This window comes from Hetaerina americana, unplaced genomic scaffold (assembly GCF_022747635.1).
Source record: "Hetaerina americana unplaced genomic scaffold, ioHetAmer1.1.p SCAF_67, whole genome shotgun sequence".
NCBI classification, from domain to species: Eukaryota; Metazoa; Arthropoda; class Insecta; order Odonata; family Calopterygidae; genus Hetaerina; species Hetaerina americana.
In genome coordinates, this window is record NW_027287283.1 from 2,208,575 (window position 1) to 2,233,416 (window position 24,842).

Consider the following 24,842-nt stretch of genomic DNA (forward strand, 5'->3'; position numbering starts at 1 on the left):
AAAGGATAGCACTTTGAGTGAGTATGCCATCTGTCGGATGGGAGGTTAAGCTGCAGCCCCTGTGGCACCTTCCGTTTCGAGTAGGCTAGCACCAATGCCAGGTTTCTCTCCATCCTTCCATGACCTTGGCTGTCATTCACCTCCCCTGAAATCACCACTACTACTACTATTACCATAGTACTGGTTGAGCTTTTACTTCATTTTATCATAACTACTACTACTACTACTACTATTACCATAGTACTGGTTGAGCTTTTACTTCATTTTATCATAACTACTACTACTACTACTACTATTACCATAGTACTGGTTGAGCTTTTACTTCATTTTATCATAACAGTTTCAGGTTTAACTTTGTGGAATTCCTTAATGTTGAGGGTAAAAAAAGAAACTTCACTTAATGTGGAAGTGCAAAGTGTCTTTTTTTACCCTTGACATTTTATTGCTCGTCCTGGGGTTTACGCATCACAGCTCTAGTTTTCATTGAAATACGGAAATCCTTCCACATGTCTAAAATGCAGTTCTTGGTGGGGAGGGAATAGCCCTGTAAAAATCACAGTAATGTTTGGATTAGTACTTCTCGAGTGAAAATCATGGGTTTGCGTGTAAATGTCAATTAATCCATATCACTGGTGATATTTATAATTCAGTTGCGCTCTTGAGCCGACATGTAATCTCTATGCAACAATTTCAGAGTGTAAAAATCATTCGCCTGGACTGGGATGAATGATTTTTACCCTCTGAAATTGTTGCATAGAAATGCACATTAGCGGATGACTCTGTTGAAAGATAGATCGTAGGCTTTCGCAGCTGTTGAGAGATGCAGGGGTAGTTCTCGGGCTGGACTGCGTGAGAGACATTTTTGGCTCAACGTTTCTCTCCCGTTGCAGGGAGTGTCTTCAGGGGCGAAGTAATTTTATGCTAGCTGATCCGCCGGTATTTATACCTGGTTCTCGGTCCTTTCATTTTTTGACCGTTAACGGGCGTGAAAGGCAAAAGGCTTTTTGAAAAGAGAAAGGCAACCTACCACCCCCACCCAAACCCCCCCTCCCCAACACATAAACATCAACGCCCGTTAACGGTCAAAAAGTGAAAGGACCGAGAACCAGGTATAAATACCGGCGGATCAGCTAGCATAAAATTACTTCGCTCCTGAAGACGTTCCCTGCAACGGGAGAGAAACGTTGAGCCAAAAATGTTTCTGGCGCAGTCCAGCCCGAGAACTACCTCTGCGACTCTGTTAAAAGTTACTGTTGTGGCATCTCCTGCAGTTTCTTTGTAATCTGACATGTAATCATTAATTAGTTACATTTAGGTAAATATGCTCTCTGTTGGATCTTGTGGCCAGAATATCTTCTACGTTGATTTCCCTTGAAAGTTAGTGGATATATTAAAATCAACCTCAAGGACTCAACAAAATTAAGGTAAATTCTAATGGCGATCATATTAGAAACTACCCTGTTCTTATAGCGATAGTTATTACTCAATGAAGATGAATGTTATATTCTATGCGTACCCTTATACCCTTACCCTTAGTACAAAAGCCAATTCCTCCAGACGTGTGTATATATATATATATATATATATATATATACATGTATATATATATATACATGTATATATATACATGTATATATATATATATACATGTATATATATACATGTATATATATATACATGTATATATATATACATGTATATATATGTACATGTACATATGTATGTACATGTACATATGTATGTACATATATATATATATACATGTATATATATATATATATATATATATATATATATATATATATATATATATATATATATATATATATATATATATATATATATATATATATATATGTATATATATATGTATATATATATATATCCCTCCCCGGACTACAACCTTGACGTGGTGGAAGGGCTTGTGCGTTCCGATGACCCCTAGAGCTGTACTGGCGGGAGTAATAAAAATTGCTCCTGGTACGGTCACCCATGCCAGATAGGTCGAAGGTTAGGAGCCAGACGAAAGGTACTCCACGGAGCATCTGTTCCTCAGTGAGGCGGCTGCAATGGCATCTGACCCCAGTGGGGCGGCCAGTAAGTGATGGTGTCACGTTAAAAACACTATTGAGGAAGGCAACGGGAAACCACCTCAATTATCATTCCCTAGAAAAATATGATGGACAATAGAGATATTTTGAGTCCTGGCAACCACGGGGCTCGGCCCAATCGGCCGTGTGTCGTGCCCGGCAGCGGGGGAGGCAAGGCTTCCGCGGTCGTCATCCCACGAAACCCTTGCAAGGGAAAACCAGCAGCAGCAGGACAGAAGACGCAGGAGAAGAAGACAAAATTAGTTAGAATAGGAACGTGGAATGTTAGGACAATGATGAGGACAGGGAAATTGGAGAATGTTAAGCGAGAGATGGAAAGGGGAAATATAGATATTTTAGGTCTATGCGAGGTGAGATGGAAAGATAGCGGGGATTACTGGAGTGATAAGTATAGAATAATATACAGCGGTGGGGACGAGAGCGAACGAGGGGTTGCCATAGTATTAAATGAAGAGGTAGGAAGAAGCGTAGTCAACATAGAGCAGGTAACGGATAGAATACTACTAGTGGAGATAAAAGCAGAACCGACGAACTTAGTTATTATTCAGGTATAAATGCCACTGAGCAACCATAAGGAAGAAGAGGTCGATAAGATATACGATCAGTTAGAGGACATGATCGCGTGTGTTCCAGCAGGGAAACATTTGATAGTGATGGGGGACATGAATGCGACGGTAGGCGAAGGAAGAGATGGTGATGAGGTGGGCGACTACGGTTTAGGCACGAGGAATGACCGCGGGGAGAAAGCAGTTGAGTTCTGCAGGAGACAGGGGTTAGTCATCACCAACACTTGGTTTAGACACCACAAAAGACGCAGGTATACATGGAAAATGCCAGGTGACTCAGGAAGATATCAGCTAGATTATATCCTGGTTAGACACAGGTTTAGGAATAGTGTGATAAATTCCCACAGCTTTCCGGGAGCGGATGCGGACTCAGACCACAATTTAGTTGTTATGAAATGTAGCGTACGTTTCAAAAAGATAAGGCAGGGGCGGCGAGTTAGAAAATGGAATGTAGAAGCATTAAATGGGTTGAAAAGGAAGGAATACAAACAGGCGGTAGAGAAAATAATGGAGGATGGTAAAGGGCTTATTAATATCGAAGAAAAATGGTAATGATCAAAAAAGGGTTGTCTAAAGCGGCAGAAGACACTATTGGAACCGTTAACGCTAAAAGGACTCGTAAACCATGGATCATGGATGAGATGATTACAAAAATGGATGAGCGGCAAAAATGGAAGAATATAAATACAGAATTAGGCAAAATGAAGTACAAAGAATTGAACAATAAATTGAGGCGGGCAACAAATAAAGCAAAGGAAGCATGGTGGAAGACGCAGTGCGAGGATATGGAAAGTCTGCAGAGGAAGGGGGAAATCGGTGCGCTTTACAGCATAGTTAAATCTTTATCGGGAAGTAAGAAAGGGAGATCAACGATAGCAGTTAGAGATAAGGCCGGTAAGGTAATAGTTGACGCAGGAAAGATCCAAGAGAGATGGAAGGAATATGTAGAAGAACTGTATAGTAAAGAGCTTAGACCAACAAAGTTAGACATTGAAAAGGAACATGACGTAGAGGAAGATAGCTTAGGTCCAGGCATACTAGACAATGAGATAGAAAGGGCATTAAGGGAGATGAAACTAAATAAGGCCGTGGGGGTAGATAACATTCCCGTGGAACTTTTAAAATGCTTGGGAAAATGTGGGAGGAAGAGGCTATATGGGCTGATCCGTAGTATTTATGAGGAGGGAATCTGGCCGGAAGACTTGGTGAGATCAGTTTTAGTTCCTATTCCGAAAAAGGTAAAGGCCACGTCATGTGAGGACTATAGGACATTTAGTTTGATATCCCACGCAGCTAAGGTTGTTCTCAGGATCATAAACAAAAGGATAGAGAGTAGGGCAAATGATTACTTAGGGGATGATCAGTTTGGGTTTAGGAAGGGGAGAGGTACGCGTGATGCCATTGCAGTAATGAGATTATTAATCGAGAGGAATATAGAACACAACCAGGAGGTATTTGCCTGTTTCGTAGATTTCGAAAAAGCGTTTGATAGAGTAAATTGGGAAAAACTAATGAGTATATTGCAGAAAATAGGAATAGATTGGAGGGAAAGGAGGCTAATCCGCAACCTGTACATGTCTCAGACTGCTCAGGTGAGGGTGGGAAACGGGGAGTCAGGATGGGCAGTGTTAGGAAGGGGTGTAAGGCAGGGTTGCCCATTATCACCGTTGCTGTTCAACCTGTACGCAGAAGAAATGATCAAAGAGACATGGGAAGAACTCGAGGTAGGAATGAAAGTGGGCGGGGAATTTGTAAAATCAGTTAGGTTTGCTGATGACCAAGCTTTAGTTTGTCAGTCAGCCAAGGGGCTGCAAGCATGGCTTAGTGAATTGGAAATTCAGTGCGACAGGTATGGGATGAGAATCAATATTAATAAAACAAAGGTTATGCGATTTTATAGAAAGAAAAAGGCCAAGCTTAACATTAAAATAGGAGGGCAAAAGCTAGAGCAGGTAGAACAGTTTACGTATCTCGGTAGTGTTTTGGACCAACACGGTCAAAGTAGTAGGGACGTAAGGAGAAGAATTGCGTTAGGCAAAGAGGCTTTCACAAGGAGAAGGGAGTTGATGAGAGGGACGTTGAGTAAGGATGTTAAGAAAAGACTCGTAAAAACTTTGATATGGAGCGTAGCTATGTACGGAGCGGAAACGTGGTCATTTAATTATGAGGATAGACGTAGACCGGAGGCTTTTGCAATGTGGGTGTGGAGAAGAATGGAGAAGGTGAAATGGACAGAGAAGAAAACAAATGGGGAAGTACTTGGTATGGTGGGCGAAGAGAGGGGTTTGTTGGGAGCAATCCTATGGAGGCAGGAAAAGTGGATGAAGGGGGTGTTGACCGGCGGTGGGATGTTGAAGACTGTGATAGAGGGTAGAATGTTGGGCAAAAGAGGAAAGGGAAGGAACAGGATAGGGTTGTTGGACGGGATGAAGGGAGGAAGGAAGTACTCAGTGATGAAGAGGGACCTGATATAGAGTAGGATGATTGATTTTGTGTTTTGTTAGGAGTAATAAAATATTTGTTTGGTAGTTGTGTCCGTCCAAAAACCTACCTTAACCGGTAGTTTACTTTAAAAAAAAAAAAAAAAAAATATATATATATATATATATATATATATATATGTATGTATATATATATGTATATGTATATATATGTATGTATATATATATGTATATGTATATATATGTATATATATATATGTATATATATGTATATATATATATATATGTATATATATATATATGTATATATATGTATATATATATATGTATATGTATATATACATATATATATATATATGTATATATATATATATATATATATATATATATATATATTTATATATATATATGGAATAATGGTCTCTTCCAACCTCCCCATGGAAGGTCTCTTCCAACGGCGGGCGTAGCGGTTCAAAACTCGCATTTCAAAACCCTCAGCACCCTTTAATCTCATGAAATGGAAGATCACCGGAACGCTTTAAATTTAACTTCTTTAATATTATTTAATATTTCGGCCTGGTTTTGGAAGTGCATAAACTCCAACGAGGGAGGAAACATAGTTGGCCTCGTTCATTCATCAAGCATCCTCGTCGTTTGTGAATTCTACACAATTGCGTTTTCAATTATTTTCGCATCCCCAAATTACAACGATCTTTTTTTATTTCAAATGCACTTTAAATGTTGATGGCAATCTAGTTGATAATGAAAAAAATCCACCCTATCAAATTCTATACCCTAGGTTGGGCTTTCGTGGCAATTCGGCGTGAAATTGGATGACGCAAGCCACAGAAAGGTATATAAGAACGGAAAACCGGTGTAATAAGAAGCTCGTTTCAATCCGTGTGAACACAGTTCATTCCCATGACAGCCATAAATAATAAAGGACAGCGGAAATATTTTCAAATTTCTTTTTCAAGAATTGTGTGAGCGCATATTTCAACGAAATGAATCGATGAGGGCATTCAATTAGTTCGGCTTTGGTTAGCATTTCGGTAGAGTGTTATTCTAGTCAGACGGATTTAGTTAAATTAAAGACTTGACGCAAGAGTGGCCCAAATCGTATTTTTATAAAACCGAGGATAATGCTTTAAGACTACTCAAAGATAAATTTTAAACCGCTCTTTGAGAAATGAAAGCATTTTAAATCCCATTAGATACAAAATTTTGGCCTGAACTCCCTCATGGGAAAAGGTTTGTTTGCCCCGAACATTACAAAAGACTCCTTCCGCTTGCAGTTTCGTTCGCCGAATGAAGGTTTAGAACTGCGTTCCTTTGGGCATTGCAGATGTATTTTCAGGATAAAATGAGTTTTTTTCTTAGGTATCTTAGGAGAAAGTTTCGCTCTAAAATTTAACCGAGTAAAACGCGAAAACGTGATTTGATATTTATGAGTTCCTAAAATTATTTTTGTTGTTGATAAAACACATTGCTCTTGAATGCCTTATGCAAAAACTCAGGTGAAGAACACTTATCTCTGAAATTTGAAAATTGAGCGTCCATGCCAAAGTTTAAGAGTAAATTGCAATAATTCGACGCATGGCATTAACCTGCAGGATGGGAATACCTTTGTTTCATTAACTTGTAAACTATCAACACAGAAGCTCAAAAAATACATAAATTTGGGCATCTCAGAAATATGCAACGGATAAGTAAATAGCACATCCTTACCCAGGAGCTGGGACCACATCTCAGACAAAAATGAAGTAGAGTTCCAAGGGCGTGCATTTAATTCCTTTGAATAACTTCAATTCTCATTACAAAAGAATCCATTACGATTCAGAGACACCCTTTCTCGCTCCTAGAAGCGCAGCTAAACGCTTTTCACAGCAAAACTTTCCAAACCCTCAGGGGGGCCGGACCACGTCCCCATTGACCGGGCGGGGGCCAAAAGCATTAACTAAGGTTTTTCACCCACACATCGCATTGTCCCGGCCTCACTATCTTTTTTTTATATTTAGAACGGATTCCTTGGATGAATAAAATTCAACTTCCACCTGCGAACTGGGCGGGGGGAGGGAGGAGGAGAGAGAGGGTGGTAGGGGGGAAAGGGGCGGGGGGGGGGAATCCTTTTGAGAAAAGGGACAAGCGGGCGATCAGTCACCGCATGTCAACTCGGGGAAGGCATTCCTCGCTGCTCCCGCCGCTCCGCTGCCGTTGGACCTCAACACCATTTCCCTCTCACCCACCCCTCCCTCACCCCCCCAATCATTCCGCCATTGTCACATTTGAGCCGTCCGCCCGGCCCAACTGTCAACCCCCCTCCGTCTCTCGCCCCCTACCCCCCGGCCCCTCTCCGGCCCCCTTGCTTCTCGGTAATGCAAGCCGCTCATCAGGACGGTGGAGGAAGGATGAGCGGTGATATTTCTCAACCATGTCTTGATTCATCAAATGATACCGCATTAATATATTATGCTCTGCATTTGTACTCGCGTGTGTGTGTGTGTGTGTGTGTGTGTGTGTGTGTGAGCGCCAATGATAAATCTTTCGCTTCCGTGACCCTTTAAGGTAAATCTCCAGTTTTTCTAACTCTTAGCCTTACCACGCAAACAATCACAATCGGTTAAAATTGAAACGTAGCGGGTCCCTCTCCGTGGATATTCCGTAGAATTTCAGATCAATGAGCATAGCCACTCTTTCGAATTAGAACACAGGTCCAAAAACTTAAATATCACGAGAGCATTAGGACCGAGGATTTAAGCATGACAAGATTTGACTATCCATGTGCCTAATCAACGGCGGTACGCTTGAACGTCAATGGGAAGGTTTACTCAACAAATAAAATATCGCGGAAAAGGATACTAAGTTCATAGCTAATTTTTTACGTCCACGAAAGATGATCATAAAAAACAAGAGCTGAAATGAATTATAATAAGAAGATTATTCTTCGATTATGGGTCGCGGTAGTCCAGGGGTTAGAGCATTGGACTGCTTACCGTAGGGTCCCGGGTTCATTCCCGGGCAAGGCACTTCAGGCACTGAAGGCAAGTTCACCCAGTACTAAGCCCTATACGGCGTGTGAAAATTCACACATCAGGGTAGGGGGGCCAGTTCCTTTCCTTGTGCCGGTTATGGTTTCCCAGGAAAATCTGGTATCCGAAAAATCATATAGCTTGGGTGGAGCTGCAGGTGCCCAGTAGTCCAACGTTCTATCCCTGGACTACCGCGACTCATACTCATATATATATATATATATATATATATATATATATATATATATATATATATATATATGAGTATATCTTCCGAGATGGTCTCCAATTACCGCTATGCCTGGCCACCCTCCCCCCTCCTCCCCCACCGCTACACCTCTTCAAACCAGACCTCGCTTCCATTTACAATCTACCTACACCGAACCCTCGAGGGCCTTTTCCTCAAAGACACCCCCGCTCTAGACCCTCTAGACCCACCACTCTCACCCCGCCAGACGAAGACACGGACGCCGCAAGCCACGTGGTTAACCTTTCTTCCAAACCCCTGCCACACACCTTTTTGGTGGCTTGCAGGGTATTGATGTAGATGTAGATGAACCCCTTAGCCCAAATATGACCTCCCTTTTGAACAAGGGCCTCTCTTTTACCCCCACCCCCAGAGTAAACCACGTGACAATCCTCGCGGACTTATCGCATTTCTGCCGGAATCTCCGGTGGAAGGCATTTTGGGATTCCCAACCGTCACTCCAGCAAGTTTCCAGACCCCTTCACAACGCCTTACATAAATTCAAGCCGGCTTTTGCCCAAGAACCCAATCCCCTCCCCCCAAATCATCCAATTGAAATTTTTATAAACCTTCTCCTGTCCAGAATTTCCAACCCATCTTTCCTCAAGTCCCTAAATCCTCGACCCAACCTGTCTCCAACCGAATCCACAAACTAAAAAGGCTAATTAAGGATCCTAATATCATCATTACTTCCGCGGACAAAGGTTCAACGGTTGTTGTCTTAAAAAGATCAGATTACATAACGGAGGTTGACGAACAACTCTCGGATACGTCCGCATAACGGCAAATCCCCGAAGACCTAACCCCCGCACTTCAGAAGGAACTTATTGAATTTCTCGTGCCCAACGGGCCAAATGAGGGTCTATCTCCTTCAGACCTGGACCTCCTCTCCCCTCCCCACCCACGTACCCCTCATTTTTATATCCTTCCAAGGATTCACATGCCTGGGAATCCCGGTCGTCCGATTTTATCCTCCCGTCACTCCCCAACCGAAAGAATCTCTGCATTTGTAGACCACTATCTCCAACCGATAGTCCATTCCCTACCGTCACACACCAAAGATTCTTACCATTTCCTGGAAAGGCTAAAATCAACCTCCCTCCCTCCAGATACTGAGATCATTATGGCCACCATAGATGCAACATCCCTATACACATCGATTCCCCACTCAGAAGGTCTCTCCGCTCTCAAACATTACCTCTCCCAACACCCTGAGCCACACATACCCAGGACAGATTTTCTCCTTAGTCTTTCCGAGTTCATCCTCACCCGCAACTCCTTTTCCTTTAACGATAAATTCTTCTTGCAAATCAAGGGCTGTGCCATGGGCAGCAGGTTCAGCCCTTCCTATGCAAACCTCTTTCTTGGTCTCGCAGAGAAGAAATTCCTGTTAAAACAACCACTGAAACATTTATTGTGGCTCAGATACATCGATGATATCTTCCTCTTCTGGCCACATGGTACTGATTGCCTGAAAACTTTCATTTCCGACCTCAATGCTTCGTCCTCTGTCTCCTTCAGTTCTACAGTTTCCTCCTCCCAAATCACCTCCCTGGATGTAAATGTAACATTAAGAAAACAAACATTTCACACCTCTGTACATATTAAACCCACAAACAAACAGCAATACTTGCACTATAATAGTTGCCACCCATATCACACAAAACGCTCCATTCCTTACTCCCTATCCATAAGAGGGCACAGAATTTGCAATGACCCTGATTCCCTTGATAATTTCCTTTCAAGTCTACACTGTTCCCTCCTCAAAAGAGGTTATCCCGAATCCCTCCTGAACAAAGAATCCGAAAACATGCCTACACTCCCAAACCTTCCTCCGCCGCGGAACCCCACCCTCTTTCAATTTGCACCACATACTTCCCGGGCTTAGAATCTCTACGATTATTCCTAAAACACCTCTACCCTATCCTCAAAAATCATAATGCCACCGCCAACCTTTTTCCCAAATGTCCCTCGGTAACTTTCAAACGCCCCGCCAACCTATCCGATCTCCTCAAATCAACCAATCCACTCCTTAAATCCCCAACCCGTCCCAAAACCACTCCCACGCCATGCAATAAACCTAGATGCAAAACATGCCCGATTTTCAAAACCAAAATCCCATCCCTCTCCCACCCGCTTTTTAACTCTCTCCCATCCATTCCCTCCTCTACTTGCACATCTAGCAATGTAGTGTACATTCTGAAGTTCCAACTTTGCCCTGCCTATTATATTGGGCAGTGCACCACACCCCTCAATATCATAATTAATAACCATCGAGCCTCATGCAAAAATTCCTCCCTAATTGATATGCTCCCTATCCCCAAACACGCCTCCGAACACAACACTCCCTTCGATAAATGCTATAGTGTATCCATCATAGCATCCCTCCCACCCTCTGATCCTCCACTGAAACTGAAAACATTAGAGCAATCCTACATCTGGCTCTTGGAGTCCTGGATTTGGCCAGGAATCAATATTAGGCATTAATTACCCTGCTCCGAATATATTTTCATTCCCCTTCCACCCCCATCACCTTCTACATTTTCCCCACCCTTCTAATGCTGCCCCTCCAAACGCGTCCCTTCGGAATTCTCTCCCCACCTTCCCCTTCCATCCATCGCTCCAGCCCTCGTATTCCCTTCAGTTCTGTCCCTCTCTTCCTTGATAAAGGTGGTCACAACCACCGAAAATTTGAAAAATAGTGAATCTCTTTTTTGTGTATTTTTGTCGGTGTCCACTAGTGCTAAGTGTTATACATTATATATATACGAGGGTCATCCGGAAAGTAGTACCCGTTCGTGAAATAAAGACACAAAAGTAAATATTAACAAACATAAAAAATTTTATTTGAAAGAGGATACTTTAAACTACTTCTCAACATAATCTCCAAGCAAATTAAGGCATTTGTCATAACGTGTGACAAGTTTCTGTATTCCTGCTGCATAGTCCTTCGCCGCCAGCTCATTGAGATACGCGAGGGACCCATCTTGCACAAATTTTTGCATAATGCAGATGGTGTTTAACAATTTCATGAACAATTGTTCGAGAAACATTGGGAAAATGCTCACAGATGTCATCAATTGTGACGCGCCGATCGTTCCTCACGAATTCGTCAACTGAGCTCACCAGTTGGTCTGTAATGACAGACGGTCTCCTCGAACGCTCATCGTCGTGTGTGTTCCCCCTCCCCATGTTGAAGTTGCGACACCACCGCCGAACAGACGACTCGTCCATTACATTGTCTCCATACACCTCCTTTAATTGGCGATGAATATCACATGGGCGAACGTTTCTTGCATTGAGGAATTTAATCACTGCCCTCACTTCACAACTGGCGGCGTTCTCAATTTTTTTAAACATTGTAAACAATCACAGAAACAACACAGGCAATGCTAGCGTCACGCAACTTGGCTCAGAGAAGGCAGACAAGCCACTGAAGCTATCTGACCTCGTCCAGCGGCTACTCGCATCGTCAGCACTTCATGCGGCACGAACGGGTACTACTTTCCGGATGACCCTCGTATATATATATGTATGAGGGTCATCCGGAAAGTAGTACCCGTTCGTGCCGCATGAAGTGCTGACGACGCGAGTAGCCGCTGGACGAGGTCAGATAGCTTCAGTGGCTTGTCTGCCTTCTCTGAGCCAAGTTGCATGACGCTAGCATTGCCTGTGTTGTTTCTGTGATTGTTTACAATGTTTAAAAAAATTGAGAACGCCGCCAGTTGTGAAGTGAGGGCAGTGATTAAATTCCTCAATGCAAGAAACGTTCGCCCATGTGATATTCATCGCCAATTAAAGGAGGTGTATGGAGACAATGTAATGGATGAGTCGTCTGTTCGGCGGTGGTGTCGCAACTTCAACATGGGGAGGGGGAACACACACGACGATGAGCGTTCGGGGAGATCGTCTGTCATTACAGACCAACTGGTGAGCTCAGTTGACGAATTCGTGAGGAACGATCGGCGCGTCACAATTGATGACATCTGTGAGCATTTTCCCAATGTTTCTCGAACAATTGTTCATGAAATTGTTAAACACCATCTGCATTATGCAAAAATTTGTGCAAGATGGGTCCCTCGCGTATCTCAATGAGCTGGCGGCGAAGGACTATGCAGCAGGAATACAGAAACTTGTCACACGTTATGACAAATGCCTTAATTTGCTTGGAGATTATGTTGAGAAGTAGTTTAAAGTATCCTCTTTCAAATAAAATTTTTTATGTTTGTTAATATTTACTTTTGTGTCTTTATTTCACGAACGGGTACTACTTTCCGGATGACCCTCGTGTATATATATATCTTTCCCTTTACCAACTTGTCTAGATGTGGTGGCTCTCCTCGGCAAGAGGTGGTTTGAATGTCATTGCCAAAAAGCAGTTGAAAATGTCGCACTGCCATAATTTCACATCTTTACGATGCTATGAAGTCAAAGAAGTTGTATTAATGCTTAAAATGGGACGTTCTTGTGGCTGCTTTTGCTTGATTTCTTCGCTCCAACTTTGCAATAAGTTCGCATAATATGTCCTTGCTGTTGATAGTTTTTCCTTTTTCAAGATCGTCAATGAAAACTATCCCAGGTGCATGCCAATAAACTGAGGCCATGGCCTTGCCTGCAGATGAAACAGTCTTCGCCTTCTTTGGAGTGGTTCTCCCTTTTAAATCCATTGTTTTGATGGTTCTTTTGTCTTGGGTGTTAAGTAATGGACCCATAATTATGAAACGGCGCAAAAATTTTGCTATCTTGCTGTGAAAATTTGCTAAATACTCAATTGAAACATCTTCATGATGCTGGTTTTGCTGGAGGGTGGGCAAAATCCATTGGCACCCATCTTGCAAACAGCTTTCTCGTGTCCAAATTTTCAGTGAATATGCAATGTACCGCACTTTTTGAAATGCCTACTATGTCTGCTAGCTCGCGCACTTTCAGACGACGATCATTCAGGATCACTTAGTGGATTTTCTTCACCGTTTCTGGAGACGTCACCTGAATTGGTCGGCCAATGCGATGCTCGTCTTGACAGCTCACACTGCCTCGTTTAAACTCTGCTACCCAATATTTTACTGCTTTAAACAAAGGAGCAGACTCACCCAGAGTAGGATACAGTTCAGCTTTTAAATTGGTTGGGCTGAGGGTGGTTTTCAAATAAAAGTATTGTATCACATAACGATGACCAATTTTCTCCATTTTTACAAATTCAATAAAAACGTTCACTATTGACAGCTGCTAAACAAATACTGAACAACGCAACATCTTCAAACTTGAAACATATGTTTTATAGATTGTATACTTTCTAATACTGTGATGTTTTTCAAAAAACTACCGCCATCTCTAGGTCAGGCCGGGTACTTATGGGACTGCCCTCGTATATGTAGGAACAGCAATTTGTGACTCGGAAAACTTTTTTAATTCATGGAAAACAACAAGAAAATTTGTTTTGAAACATTTTATGGAATATTTTCTGACATATTTAATGCAACATTCAATGGTCAGCTTTAATATATTTTTGCTTCCAACCAAGGGAAATGTTCCATTTCCTTTGGTTTATGAAGTTGTATTGAAAGAATTTCATGGAAGTAAGGCTTTATTTTGTTTAAAATATCAATGCAAGATGGCAAACTTTGGCTTGTGTTGAAGAATAAATTTGTGAGAAGAAGCTGGCTGAACTCCTCTTGTATTTTTCCATAATCTGCGGACTTCTACTTTTGTTAGCTCTCTTTTCACTTTCTCTAATCTCTTTCATGCAGGAAGTGGAATGAGTGAGTCAGTTTGTGTTTGTGGACATTGTGACAGCAATGAGACTGTGACTCAATCAACAAGTTTACATGATGTATTGCGTGTAAGCAACCCCTGGGAATGCTTAATCCAGCCTAAAAGTCTTCCTACTTCTCTCAAGAATTGTTGCACTTCATAGAGTTTCATGCCCAATAATTGGATTAGTCTATGCTAATGGAATATGCCATTTCAACACGCAACAGCTTCCTGAAAGCAAATCTAAAAGATAAAGCTATCAGTGTGAACTTGAGTGGTGATTCTTCGATGGGGGATAAGAAAGTATAGGAATATGAATAAATGGAAGGAGTTAATGAATGACATGAGTCTGGGTTTAATCAAAGCACTCTATTATTGGTTGATATCCGTGATTTTTTAGCCTAAAGAAGAAAAACATATACCTTTCCGCTTGAAAATGTTGATCCAAAGCTGAAAGGAAACTTCTTTTACAATATGGAGATATGAAATTCACAAATTTATGGGTTAGTTTGGCAATTTTATGGGAGCAAAAAAATAATTTTTGAGTGCAAAATGTTGGAATTTTCATTTACATTGTATTAGGGCCTCAAGCTGAAGCTTTTTATTTGTAACATGGCTGATCATATTTTTTTACAGCATGGATTTTAGACATTGCAGCTTCGAATAAACTCATGGGGATTTTGAAAACAAATCATTGTGACTTTTAGGGAATGAACTGGTATTTCCATCACTACTGTGAATTAAATGCATAGTTCAAGTTCAGCACGAAAGATCTCAAATTATCTTTTATATTGGAGGAAATATTAATAGCTTAACACCTATCTACCCACAATCACTGTGAAGGCGTGTGATTGGTAAGGTTCATGCCACGAAGAAAATTACCGTTGACCTTAATTGTGTTCTTGCTACATATATTTTGAACTATCTCTTTGCTTTGGTTATTTCTAGGATGTAGGAGATTCTCCCCTGCGAACAAGCTATGCACAATGCAGTTTAGGTTGGGAGGCTAAAATTTATCTTACTAATTTTTTTAAATTAATCTGTTCAAAATTGATAATTTTTCTTCACCATTGTATTGTTGATCATAATGTTTGCTTTGGTTGAATCATTAAATATTTAATCCCTAGATAACTCCAGGAAGAATATTCAGGCCTTTCAGCATTATTTGACTGTTGTAACACGAAATCCATTATTTCACAGGAACAATTAGTTCATGAAGATTTTGCAAAATTTCATCCCTTAAAACCTAAAATGCTGGAAACTGTGGACAAAATGTTAGCTGAAGATATTGCAAAACTAATGGCAATAATACCAGTTGAAGATGAGATTAATCCACCGGAACACAACATCAAAGGTATGTCTTCAAGCAGGATCGACTTTCTGGGGATGCCTTCTACTCACCCAATTTTTGTGGTGAAGCATATTTCAATTTCATAATTGGTTTCTCTGATGCACATTTGTTTATGTAAAATATACTGCCGCTTGTCAATTTCATTGTCAGGGTAAATACCTTCAGATTGAGGAAGAAGGGCATTATTTCTGAAAGGAATTAGTACTAATTTATTGACATTTTCTTTTGTAGTGGAGTGAATGTTTTTTTTAAATTTGCACACTTCCAAGTTTTTTCGGATGATGAATACAAAATGTTTGCTATTTTGCTCATTATATATGGTTTTACAGTCTGCTTAAAAGGCATAAAACACATTTTCATGACGTCAGCATAATTGAAAATTAAATATTTGCACTGTATTCCATCATTTAAGAGACATTAAATATGATGTTTACCATAAATTTTCCAGCCCCAGTGGCAGCGGGGTAACGTTCTTGCCTGTCAACTTGTAGTTCATAGGTTTGATTCCCCCTTAGATGGGTTTTCCTCCACCTTGGGCTTAGGTGTTTGTAATTGTCTTAAATGCCTTGCTTAGGGGTTGGGTGGAAGGACAGACTATATAGTCTCAATTTTGCCTCATTAAAAAAAAACATGTATGAAAAAGTGGCTTTGATTTGGTAGTAGAAACAGAAGTTTGATTTGAGGTAAAGATTAAGCATGGTAGGATGGATATGTATGGGAAAATGCAGTTATAGAAGGGAAGGGAAGGAAAAGTGAAATAATTTATTTTTTCATGGTATTGTGGGGATTTCACTGAGTATTCTCCCTCGTGTGTGGGCCTGGCAGTTATCTTTGAAACTTCTTAATTGAGCATTTGGTCATATTGGCTGCACATATATTTTTGCTGAATTCCTCTTGATGTTCAGGGTTGCTTTAAAGGACAACCAAGTCCTCACCTCTTCGTATTCAAGATACAGCTTTGCCTTTAAGGTTTGAGCCCCTCAATTCTACCTTTAGAAAATATCATCTAAGCTAAGAGAACAAGTTTAATAGATCCTCAGAGCCCTGGCCACTGGGAGTGAGAGTATTTAATAGATATGCATTTATAACTCGAGTCATACTTGTATAACTTGATGATAAGTAAAGCATGGGAAAAAATGTCTTTGCTAAAGTAATGCATAACATTGTTTTCTTTCTTAGAAGTAAAAATGTCTGAAGTAATTTGGAATGTGGAATGTTAATTATGAATTGCAGAATTAAGAAATTGTGACTGCGAAGTACCTTGTAAAACTAGTGTAAAAGAAAGTTTTAGGTTTTATTTTTGGTAGTACATATCCTTTGTTTTCCAATTCCATTGAGTTGTTGCTACAATTATTTTATTGTACTCATTTATTTCACCTAGCATAGTTAATGAACTTAATTTCTCTACAGGGCCTCTGTCTTTGAGCATGCATGATAATCTTTGCAAAGGTTTGTTTATTTTTGTTTTTCCATGCTAGTGTTCCTCTATTGCATGGTGTTATTAATATTGTCTTGTTCTGTAGAGCATCTTATTTTGAAGTGTCAAGATTTCTGTTTAATTACATTAAATATTCAACTGTCTATGGCTAATATAAATTGTCATGTCTAATATAATGAAATCTGGAAGTTTGCAGTGCCGATTAAATCTCATATTGCTTGTAGCATGATTGGTAATTTTGAAACCTCTGTATTTTATGCAGTGTCCTTTGATATGCCATGTAGCTAGACTCAGTCCATCAAAGTATTTATAAATTTAAGGCTCAAAAATCCTTTTAAAAATCATTGTGTTCAACCTTTAGGATAATTTAATTTGTGAGGTTGGAACACATCTGGATATTGAGCTTTATCTTACCTGAAGTTTATGTATTCCGAGTAGTTTGAAAGCAGAGTTAGATGAGATTTTAGTTGAAGCCCTATAGCTAGATTGTATCCATTTGGTGAATTCATTGTGGAATATGCCGTTTGCCGTGTTGGTCTGACAAAATATGCAGTTAATGTGCATAATTCCCTGGTGCTAAAAGAGGAGGGGTACCATGACCATTTATTGTTTATTTGCCCTCTTCATTATGACACGGAAACAGATAGCCATGCTTCTGACTCTGGTGCATTGAATGTATGTTATAATGAAACCAGTATGGTTATTTAACTAAAGTTGGCTCCATTATTGTACACAAAGACATAATTTGCCGGCCCCGGTGGTGACGAGGTTAAGTCCTAACCTCTCAGCACGAAGGTTGGGTTCAATTCCTGCCCTGGTCGGCTTTCCTCCATCTAGGGCATGGGTGTTTGTAATTGTCTTAAATGTAATCTACAGGGGTGGGTGGAAAAAGGGACTATGAAGTACCGATCTTGCCCCAATCAAAGTCATTAAATAAATAATATAGTTTCTTACCCTGCACCCTAGTGAACCTGGCTATTTGATCTTGCTGATTCAAATAGCCGGGTTGAAAGAAAATTCTCTAGTAGACTGGAGAGATACCTAGGAGAAATCGCAGTGTGTGGTGATCGATGAATACTTTCTCTGTAGTGTTTTAGGATTAACTTTATGACAGGCAATCAAATTGAATTGAGAAATCTTTTTCACAGTTTCAATGCATATTTGTAATAATGTTTTTACCAGGAAATGATGCATTAGTGTTGAAATGTTGGTGGAGTAAAGCGTTGTGAGAACATGCGTACATGATGTGTGTTTCACTGCGGCCTGCTTAACATCAAAGGAAAAGCAGTCATTGTCGCAGATTCCTTTTCTACGTAGCTACATCTACTTAATACCCCGCAAGCCGCCGCAAGGGCATGTGGCGGAGAAAGTATGTCCATCGGCCGGTAATCAATTAATTTAATTCATTTAATAACTTCGATGTCAGCATTAGATTTCTATCAAAATTTTGTTTGGAAATTTCAGCCGCTAAATGAATGCCTATTTAAAAAAGCAATCCTACTTCAAGTTTTCAATCTAAATGAAATGTCGCAGTGAAACTAGTCCCAAATGATCACTAATAATCCCTGACCGATTAGTTTTGGAAAGGCATGGTTGCTCAGTGGAGGGATAGGTGCTGTATAGGTAGTGATATCTATGCAACCAATTGCTGCAGCATTTTTGTCTTAAAAAATGTCCACTTAAATGTCTGAATCTGAAACAGCTCATCATCACTGGAACAGATATTGTTTTGATCTTTCTGATTCTATTGTATTGGCATCGTTCTTGGTAATTCTAAAAAAAATGAGATTCTAGCCATATTATTTGCATACCAAGTGGGCGATTGGCATAATATACTCCTCATTCTTAGTTTCTCACAAAAAATATTTTTTGTCTCATTAAAATTTGAGTATGGTATTTTAATTTTCAAGATAGTGGAGATACTTAGAAATACTTGACTCTAGTTTAAAATAGTTATCATTCAAATATTCTAACTTAATAGAATGGCTGTTGCCAATAATTTGTGTAGCTCATGTCATGTAAAATCATTATTCTTTTAGCAAGCTGTAAGCTGACATTAATTAGAATAGCTGAGCTCTGAGTCTGTGACTTAATGTGAATGTGTAAACTCTTCCATTCTGCCGCTGGCAGGTTGGTTGGCCTCAACAAAGAGAATGCGCATTGGAATATATTTGTGTTGTGGACTATGGCTTTGAGGGTTGTATGGGATAATATATATTGGATTCAAATGATTAGGTTACATGTAGGTCTTCAATGTGTGAAATTGGTAAACAGAAGAAAGTCATCTCTTAAAGCAAGTGACTGCGGCCATTAGAAGGAATGAAATAATTGAAGCATTGGCCTTTTTTTTAAATGACTATATTCTTATAAATGATCTGCAAAACTTACACACATGGTAGGAAAAACATCCCCCGCAATATTCTGAGTTTTTTAGTTGTAAATGACGTAGATTCCACAAGTGAGGAAGTTATAATTGCTCAGACAACTTGGCACAATAATTGTGTTTCGTGCTAACATTTCCAGCAATGAATGTAATTGAAAAGGTGGATAAGTACAATGAAAAGAATTTAAATTTAACCTGAGAAACACCATTACCAAAAACCAGCAATCATGTTTTAGTTCTATGGTAATCGAAGAAAAGCTTTTTGAATGAGCTCTCTTCAAGTGGATCTTACCTTGTCGAGTTCATAAACATTTTTGCAGATCAGAACAACCCATGGTTAGCATTGGTATGCATTTTTTGTTTAGACCAAGTATTCAACTGTGTTTTAGGTTCTGTTACACACTGCACAATGTTGTCCCAAATTTTGTTCAATTGGGTGCCTTTCAACATAAATGTGACTCATGCATGATTTTAAGTATTCTTAAGCCCGTTTTCCTGTTATAATTACATCGCCCATTATTGGCCTTTCATGCGATTTCAGCGTTAGGATGGGTTGCGACTTAACAGTCCTTGTTAAATGTTTCACCCACTTTATGCCACTTCAAGATACTCCCAACCTAATCATATAAAAGGCACTCTTTGACTGATGAAGCTTATGGAAGAAATATGTAGATATGTTTTTTCTCCATAGTTAGGTGTTTTTTCTCTGTATGTATTCACAGAAGATCATGCAGGTGGTCAGGTCAATAAGGTGACATTAACTGCATGAAACTTTTCATAGTAATAAAATAATGCCAACTTATTTTAATTGGAAGGATGTGTAACTATTTCAAAGTAAACCAAGTTGGTTATTTCATTAATACAAACAGAATACATTCCAATTTAATGCTTGGTTGGAGCAGAGGCAAATATTTATTGTGGGTAACTGTGGCAAGGTCACTAGGAAAATAAAGGGAATGTATTATTTTCCTCAGTATTTGATGCTGAAAAAAATGCATGAAATTACATGGCTATTATATATATATATATATATACTATAAAATACAGAATTTTGTTGTCTGGGGTGGCAAAAGTATAGGTTCAAAGTGCAAGGCAGAGAGATAGGGATGTTTGGTGTAAAGGGAGAAGTGTTTGTCAGTTTGTTTGCGAGGCTTTGGTTTTTAAAGTGGGAGATCCATCGAAGGTCAATGACTAAAAATCAGTGTAATTTATGAATGCTGTATTGGTCAGGAGTTGTATCTTCTTATTCTGTTGTATCATTTCAAATTGATAATGCATGTTCAATGTATATTTGTTACGTATGAAGTTTAAGGATTTGGAAACAAAATTGGTGTTAAATGTAAGGATTCTGTCGTATGCCCTCCCATGGATGGTGCTGGCTCATCAGGCCCTGCTTCTCTTGAATGCTCTTAAAAACCCGGCTTAAAAACTGCTCCTTTTCTAAGCTATTCACTAAATGTAAACTATTTATCACACTTCAGGTAATGGTTGTCCTATGTTGAAAACATCTCTTGTTATAATTGGCTGAGTAGGCATTTTACTTTTTGTCATCAATATAGTCATATTTTCTTGGCATCTGTATGGTCTGTTAATTGGTGGGAAAAAGATTTCATTTTTCATTTCATTCTCATTTCATTCTTCATTTCATTCTCATTTTCATTTTCATTTCATCTTACTACTGAAGAACCTAAATGTGCAACTACTTTTGCAGACTGTTTTAAATCTTTTAATGTTCCGAAGCTTAATGCTCAAGTTCAACCGCCATTGCTTAAAGAGAAAAAGCCTACCGTTGGTTGGTGCTCCGGAACGTCCGCAAACTCGTGCCTTCAAACGGAATGCATCTACAGTGCCTGTTACGTCCCGTGTTCAACCTCAATCTACCTCTGTGTCTTCTGCATCTACCAATGAAATCCGTCGTGGTCACTCAACCGAGTGAATACACTGGTGAAAATGCTTCTGTTAGCCAACCTTCTTACATTTCTAGTGACGGCTTTAATGTTATGCAATATAAGCGGCGACGCCGTACACCCATCGTGGGTTCCTCTGATGAAAAGTCCTCCATCTCTGGCATTAATCGACGTTCTCACGTGCATGTTTGGAATTTTCATCCTGACACCACGACAGAAGCAATTATGTCCTATCTGAAGGACCACCTGCCCGAGCTCCCCGATACATCAGTAGATATCGAGCAGCTTAAGGTATCCAGAGGTAATTATGCCTCTTTTCATATCTCGATTGACGAAGATCTCGGTGAAAAGCTCCTATCCCCAGAGTTTTGGCCAAAAAATATTTTCCTCAGCAATTATTTTTTCCGAGATCCCGCTGGAATTCTCCGGAAGATTAGTGCACCAATTGAAAACTCCCAAAACCTCAGGTAGTTCTACTTCTTTTTCTGTCAACTTCCTCGTGTTAAATTTTCAGTGCCTAAGAAACAAGATTTGTGACCTGGAAATATACTTGAACTCGGCAAATAACGATATTCTGTGTCTTTCTGAACACTGGTTACATGAGCAAGAAAGTGATCTATATCAAATAAGGGGATATATAGTACTCTTGACTCAATCTACTGTAGAAAATCCTTGAAAAATGGTGCTGTTTGAATCTATTTAAAAAACTATCTCACGTGTAAACGGTTGGATTTACATCGTTTTTGTATGGATCTACATTTTGAAATTGTTGCCGTATACCTTAAAGGACTGAGATTAATTGTGGCATCTATTTATGGTTCTCCTAATGGGGACTTTGATGTGTTCTGTGAACAGCTTGAGAAGGTTTCAACTTATCTTCAAAACTTTCATGCAACTATCATTATAGGAACCGATTTAAATGTTGACATGGGTTGCCTTTCAAGGAATCATACTCAGCTAAACATTCTTCTCAGGGGCTTTGATTTATATTGTGCCAATTCGGAACCGACTAGGTTGAATGCCTGTCTTGACAATGTAATAACTAATACTGATAAATCCGACTATATTCTAAAAGTCGTTGACCCCATGCTCTCTGATCATTTTGCGATCTCCTTTTCATGGCACCTTAAGCTGTGTGTTAATAGCTATAAGAAAACTTCCAAAACTGTGTATGTTAGACAGATGACTGTACACCATGTCTATGACTTCATAACTTTGCTTAATAATACTGACTGGGATGCCCTGCTGATCTATTATGATTGTAAAAGAAAGTTTGCAACTTTTTTTAGTCATTTCTTGTTATTTTTTGAATGTGAATTCCCAAAGAAATTAATTCAGACCCAACAATTGTACAACTCAAGCTGTTGAATGTGTTATAAAGCAAATCATTAAGGCTTTTGAAGGTAATCAATGTTTGGCCCTCTCATTATGTGATCTCTCTTCGGCTTTTGACCGTGTTAATCACGCAATTCTCATAAATAAGTTGAAATATTATGGTTTTAAGGATACTGAACTAAAATTTATTTCTTCCTACTTATCTGATCGTAAGCAGTCAGTTTATGTAAATGGTAAACAGTCAAAACCATTAAATATTAAATATGGTGTGCCTTAGGGCTCTGTGCTTGGACCTCTTTTATTTCTGGTCATGATTAATGACTTGTGCCCCAATATGATTGCTGACTGTGTCCTCTGTGTGGATGATACTGATTTCCTACATAGTTCCCCCCATCATTCTGATGCGATGTATAGAGTTCCTATTATACTTAAAAAGGCAGTGGACTGGTTTTCTGCCAACAATCTCCATATGAATCCCGATAAAACTCAGCATCTTCTATGTGCTCTAAAATGTGCTACACCGGGTAGTGTCCCCGTGAAACTGCTGGGATTTTATTTAGACTCCAAGTTAACATGGAGTACTCATATTCTATACATTAGGAAGAAACTTGCACGAGCCTTATTTCTGCTCAGGAAATTGAAATAGTATGTGAGTGAGGACTACTTAATTAATGCCTCCTATGCATTCTTTCACTCGCATATTACTTATGGCATTTAGACTTTGGGGGCATGAATCTGATATTAAGATAATCTTTGTGATGCAGAAAAGGCAGTCCGTACCTTATCTAATTCATGTCCACTTGAACAGTGTAGACCTCTCTTTTTAAATTTAAAAATTATGACTGTTTACAATTTATATATATTCTATTCATTAGTTCGTCTAAAAGAAAATACGAGTATGTACTCCACTAGGGCTGACGTTCACAGCCATAACACCAGAGCAAAGTCTAATATGGATTTTCCATACTGTAGGCTAGATAGGACTTACAAAGTTGAAGGTCTACCTATCAAATTGTTTGATATGCTTCCAAAATCTGTAAAGTCAGCCCGCAATGTGGTGTTCCGCAAGGTGCTCCGTGATTGCCTTACCTCCAATCCTTTATACTCAATAGAGGAGTATTATGAGCTCGACTTTACTAGCCTAAAATTATAAGGGCTAGCGTGAGTAGAATACTAGGTGTATGTATGCAAATATTTTCAAATAAGTATTTTATGTGATTGTATATTGTGCTGTATACTATATTATCTATGAACAACTGTATGTTCCTAAATGACGACATCTACCTTATGTGAATATGATTATAAGATGAATAAGGTATATTATTATTATTATTGCTTTTTGTATGAGCTTATACTGTTTGTTTCGTATGGCTTTGTTCAGAAATGGTATGCTGTGTTTGCAACTATTGCAACGCTTCCCTAACCCGATGGTGTTTGTTGTATTCTTGTGATGTAGGTGGTGCTTTTGACACGGTCGCAGATACTATTAGTCCGTTTGGACACGGGAGAGGAGAGGGAGTAGATGCAGGGTCAGGTGAACCAGAATGGATTGTTTCAAGAGACCAAGATAAATATGAAACAGTATTCTACTCACTTGGACCTGTTGATGGGAAAGTTACTGGTGCTGGTAAGTAATATCTTAACCAAAATAATTTATTTCACATTAGATGAGAATGTAGCATCTTGTGTGCTTAAAGAGAGAGGGAAAAATGTTGCGGTGGTGTTTTCCATCCCCACAATGCTTAATGTGGTAGACATTGGTGAGTTGACATTTTACGAGAACATTAATGCAAAAATTGTTTGAGAGGTGAACCAGTAATGGAATGAGTGGTTGTGAAAAAAAGTTGGTTTTATTGCAACCATACCAAAATTTTATCATCTTTGCACAAAGCAAGTGCTTCCTTATTATGGAGGTAGTGTGTTAACATTTAGGAATAGACTGGATACATGTCACAGTTGCCTGAATATCAGAGATTTTTTTACTTCTAAGTGATTAATACATAACAATGCATCTTTCCCAAACGACCTAAAATACAAGTTGAAATGACCTGGCTGGGGTTAGATATCCTAGAAGCTAGTTAAATAAAATCAATGATCTCTGAAGTGATGGATTTGAAATAAAATGGTCAGGGGTTTGTCAGAATAACATGAATCTGAAAGAAAGATTGGGGAAGAAGATTGAAGTCAATTTGACAGTGTAATAAGGGGATCCATATGATTGAGTCAGACCGAGAGCCCATGGTCATTTGGTGGTGCAGATGTATAAAGGATGTCCTATGAGAT

The 24,842-nt window shown here is 39.4% G+C and overlaps 1 protein-coding gene across 1 annotated transcript in view; it reads left to right on the forward strand.

Annotated features, from left to right (window-relative positions):
* Positions 1–24,842, forward strand: part of Past1 (putative achaete scute target 1) — a 47,067-nt gene that overhangs the window by 16,064 nt on the left and 6,161 nt on the right. Inside the window, exons 8-9 of the mRNA XM_071594692.1 lie at positions 15,346–15,499; positions 24,016–24,186. Coding sequence (XP_071450793.1) covers positions 15,346–15,499; positions 24,016–24,186 — 325 coding nt within the window. The remainder of the gene's footprint in view (positions 1–15,345; positions 15,500–24,015; positions 24,187–24,842) is intronic.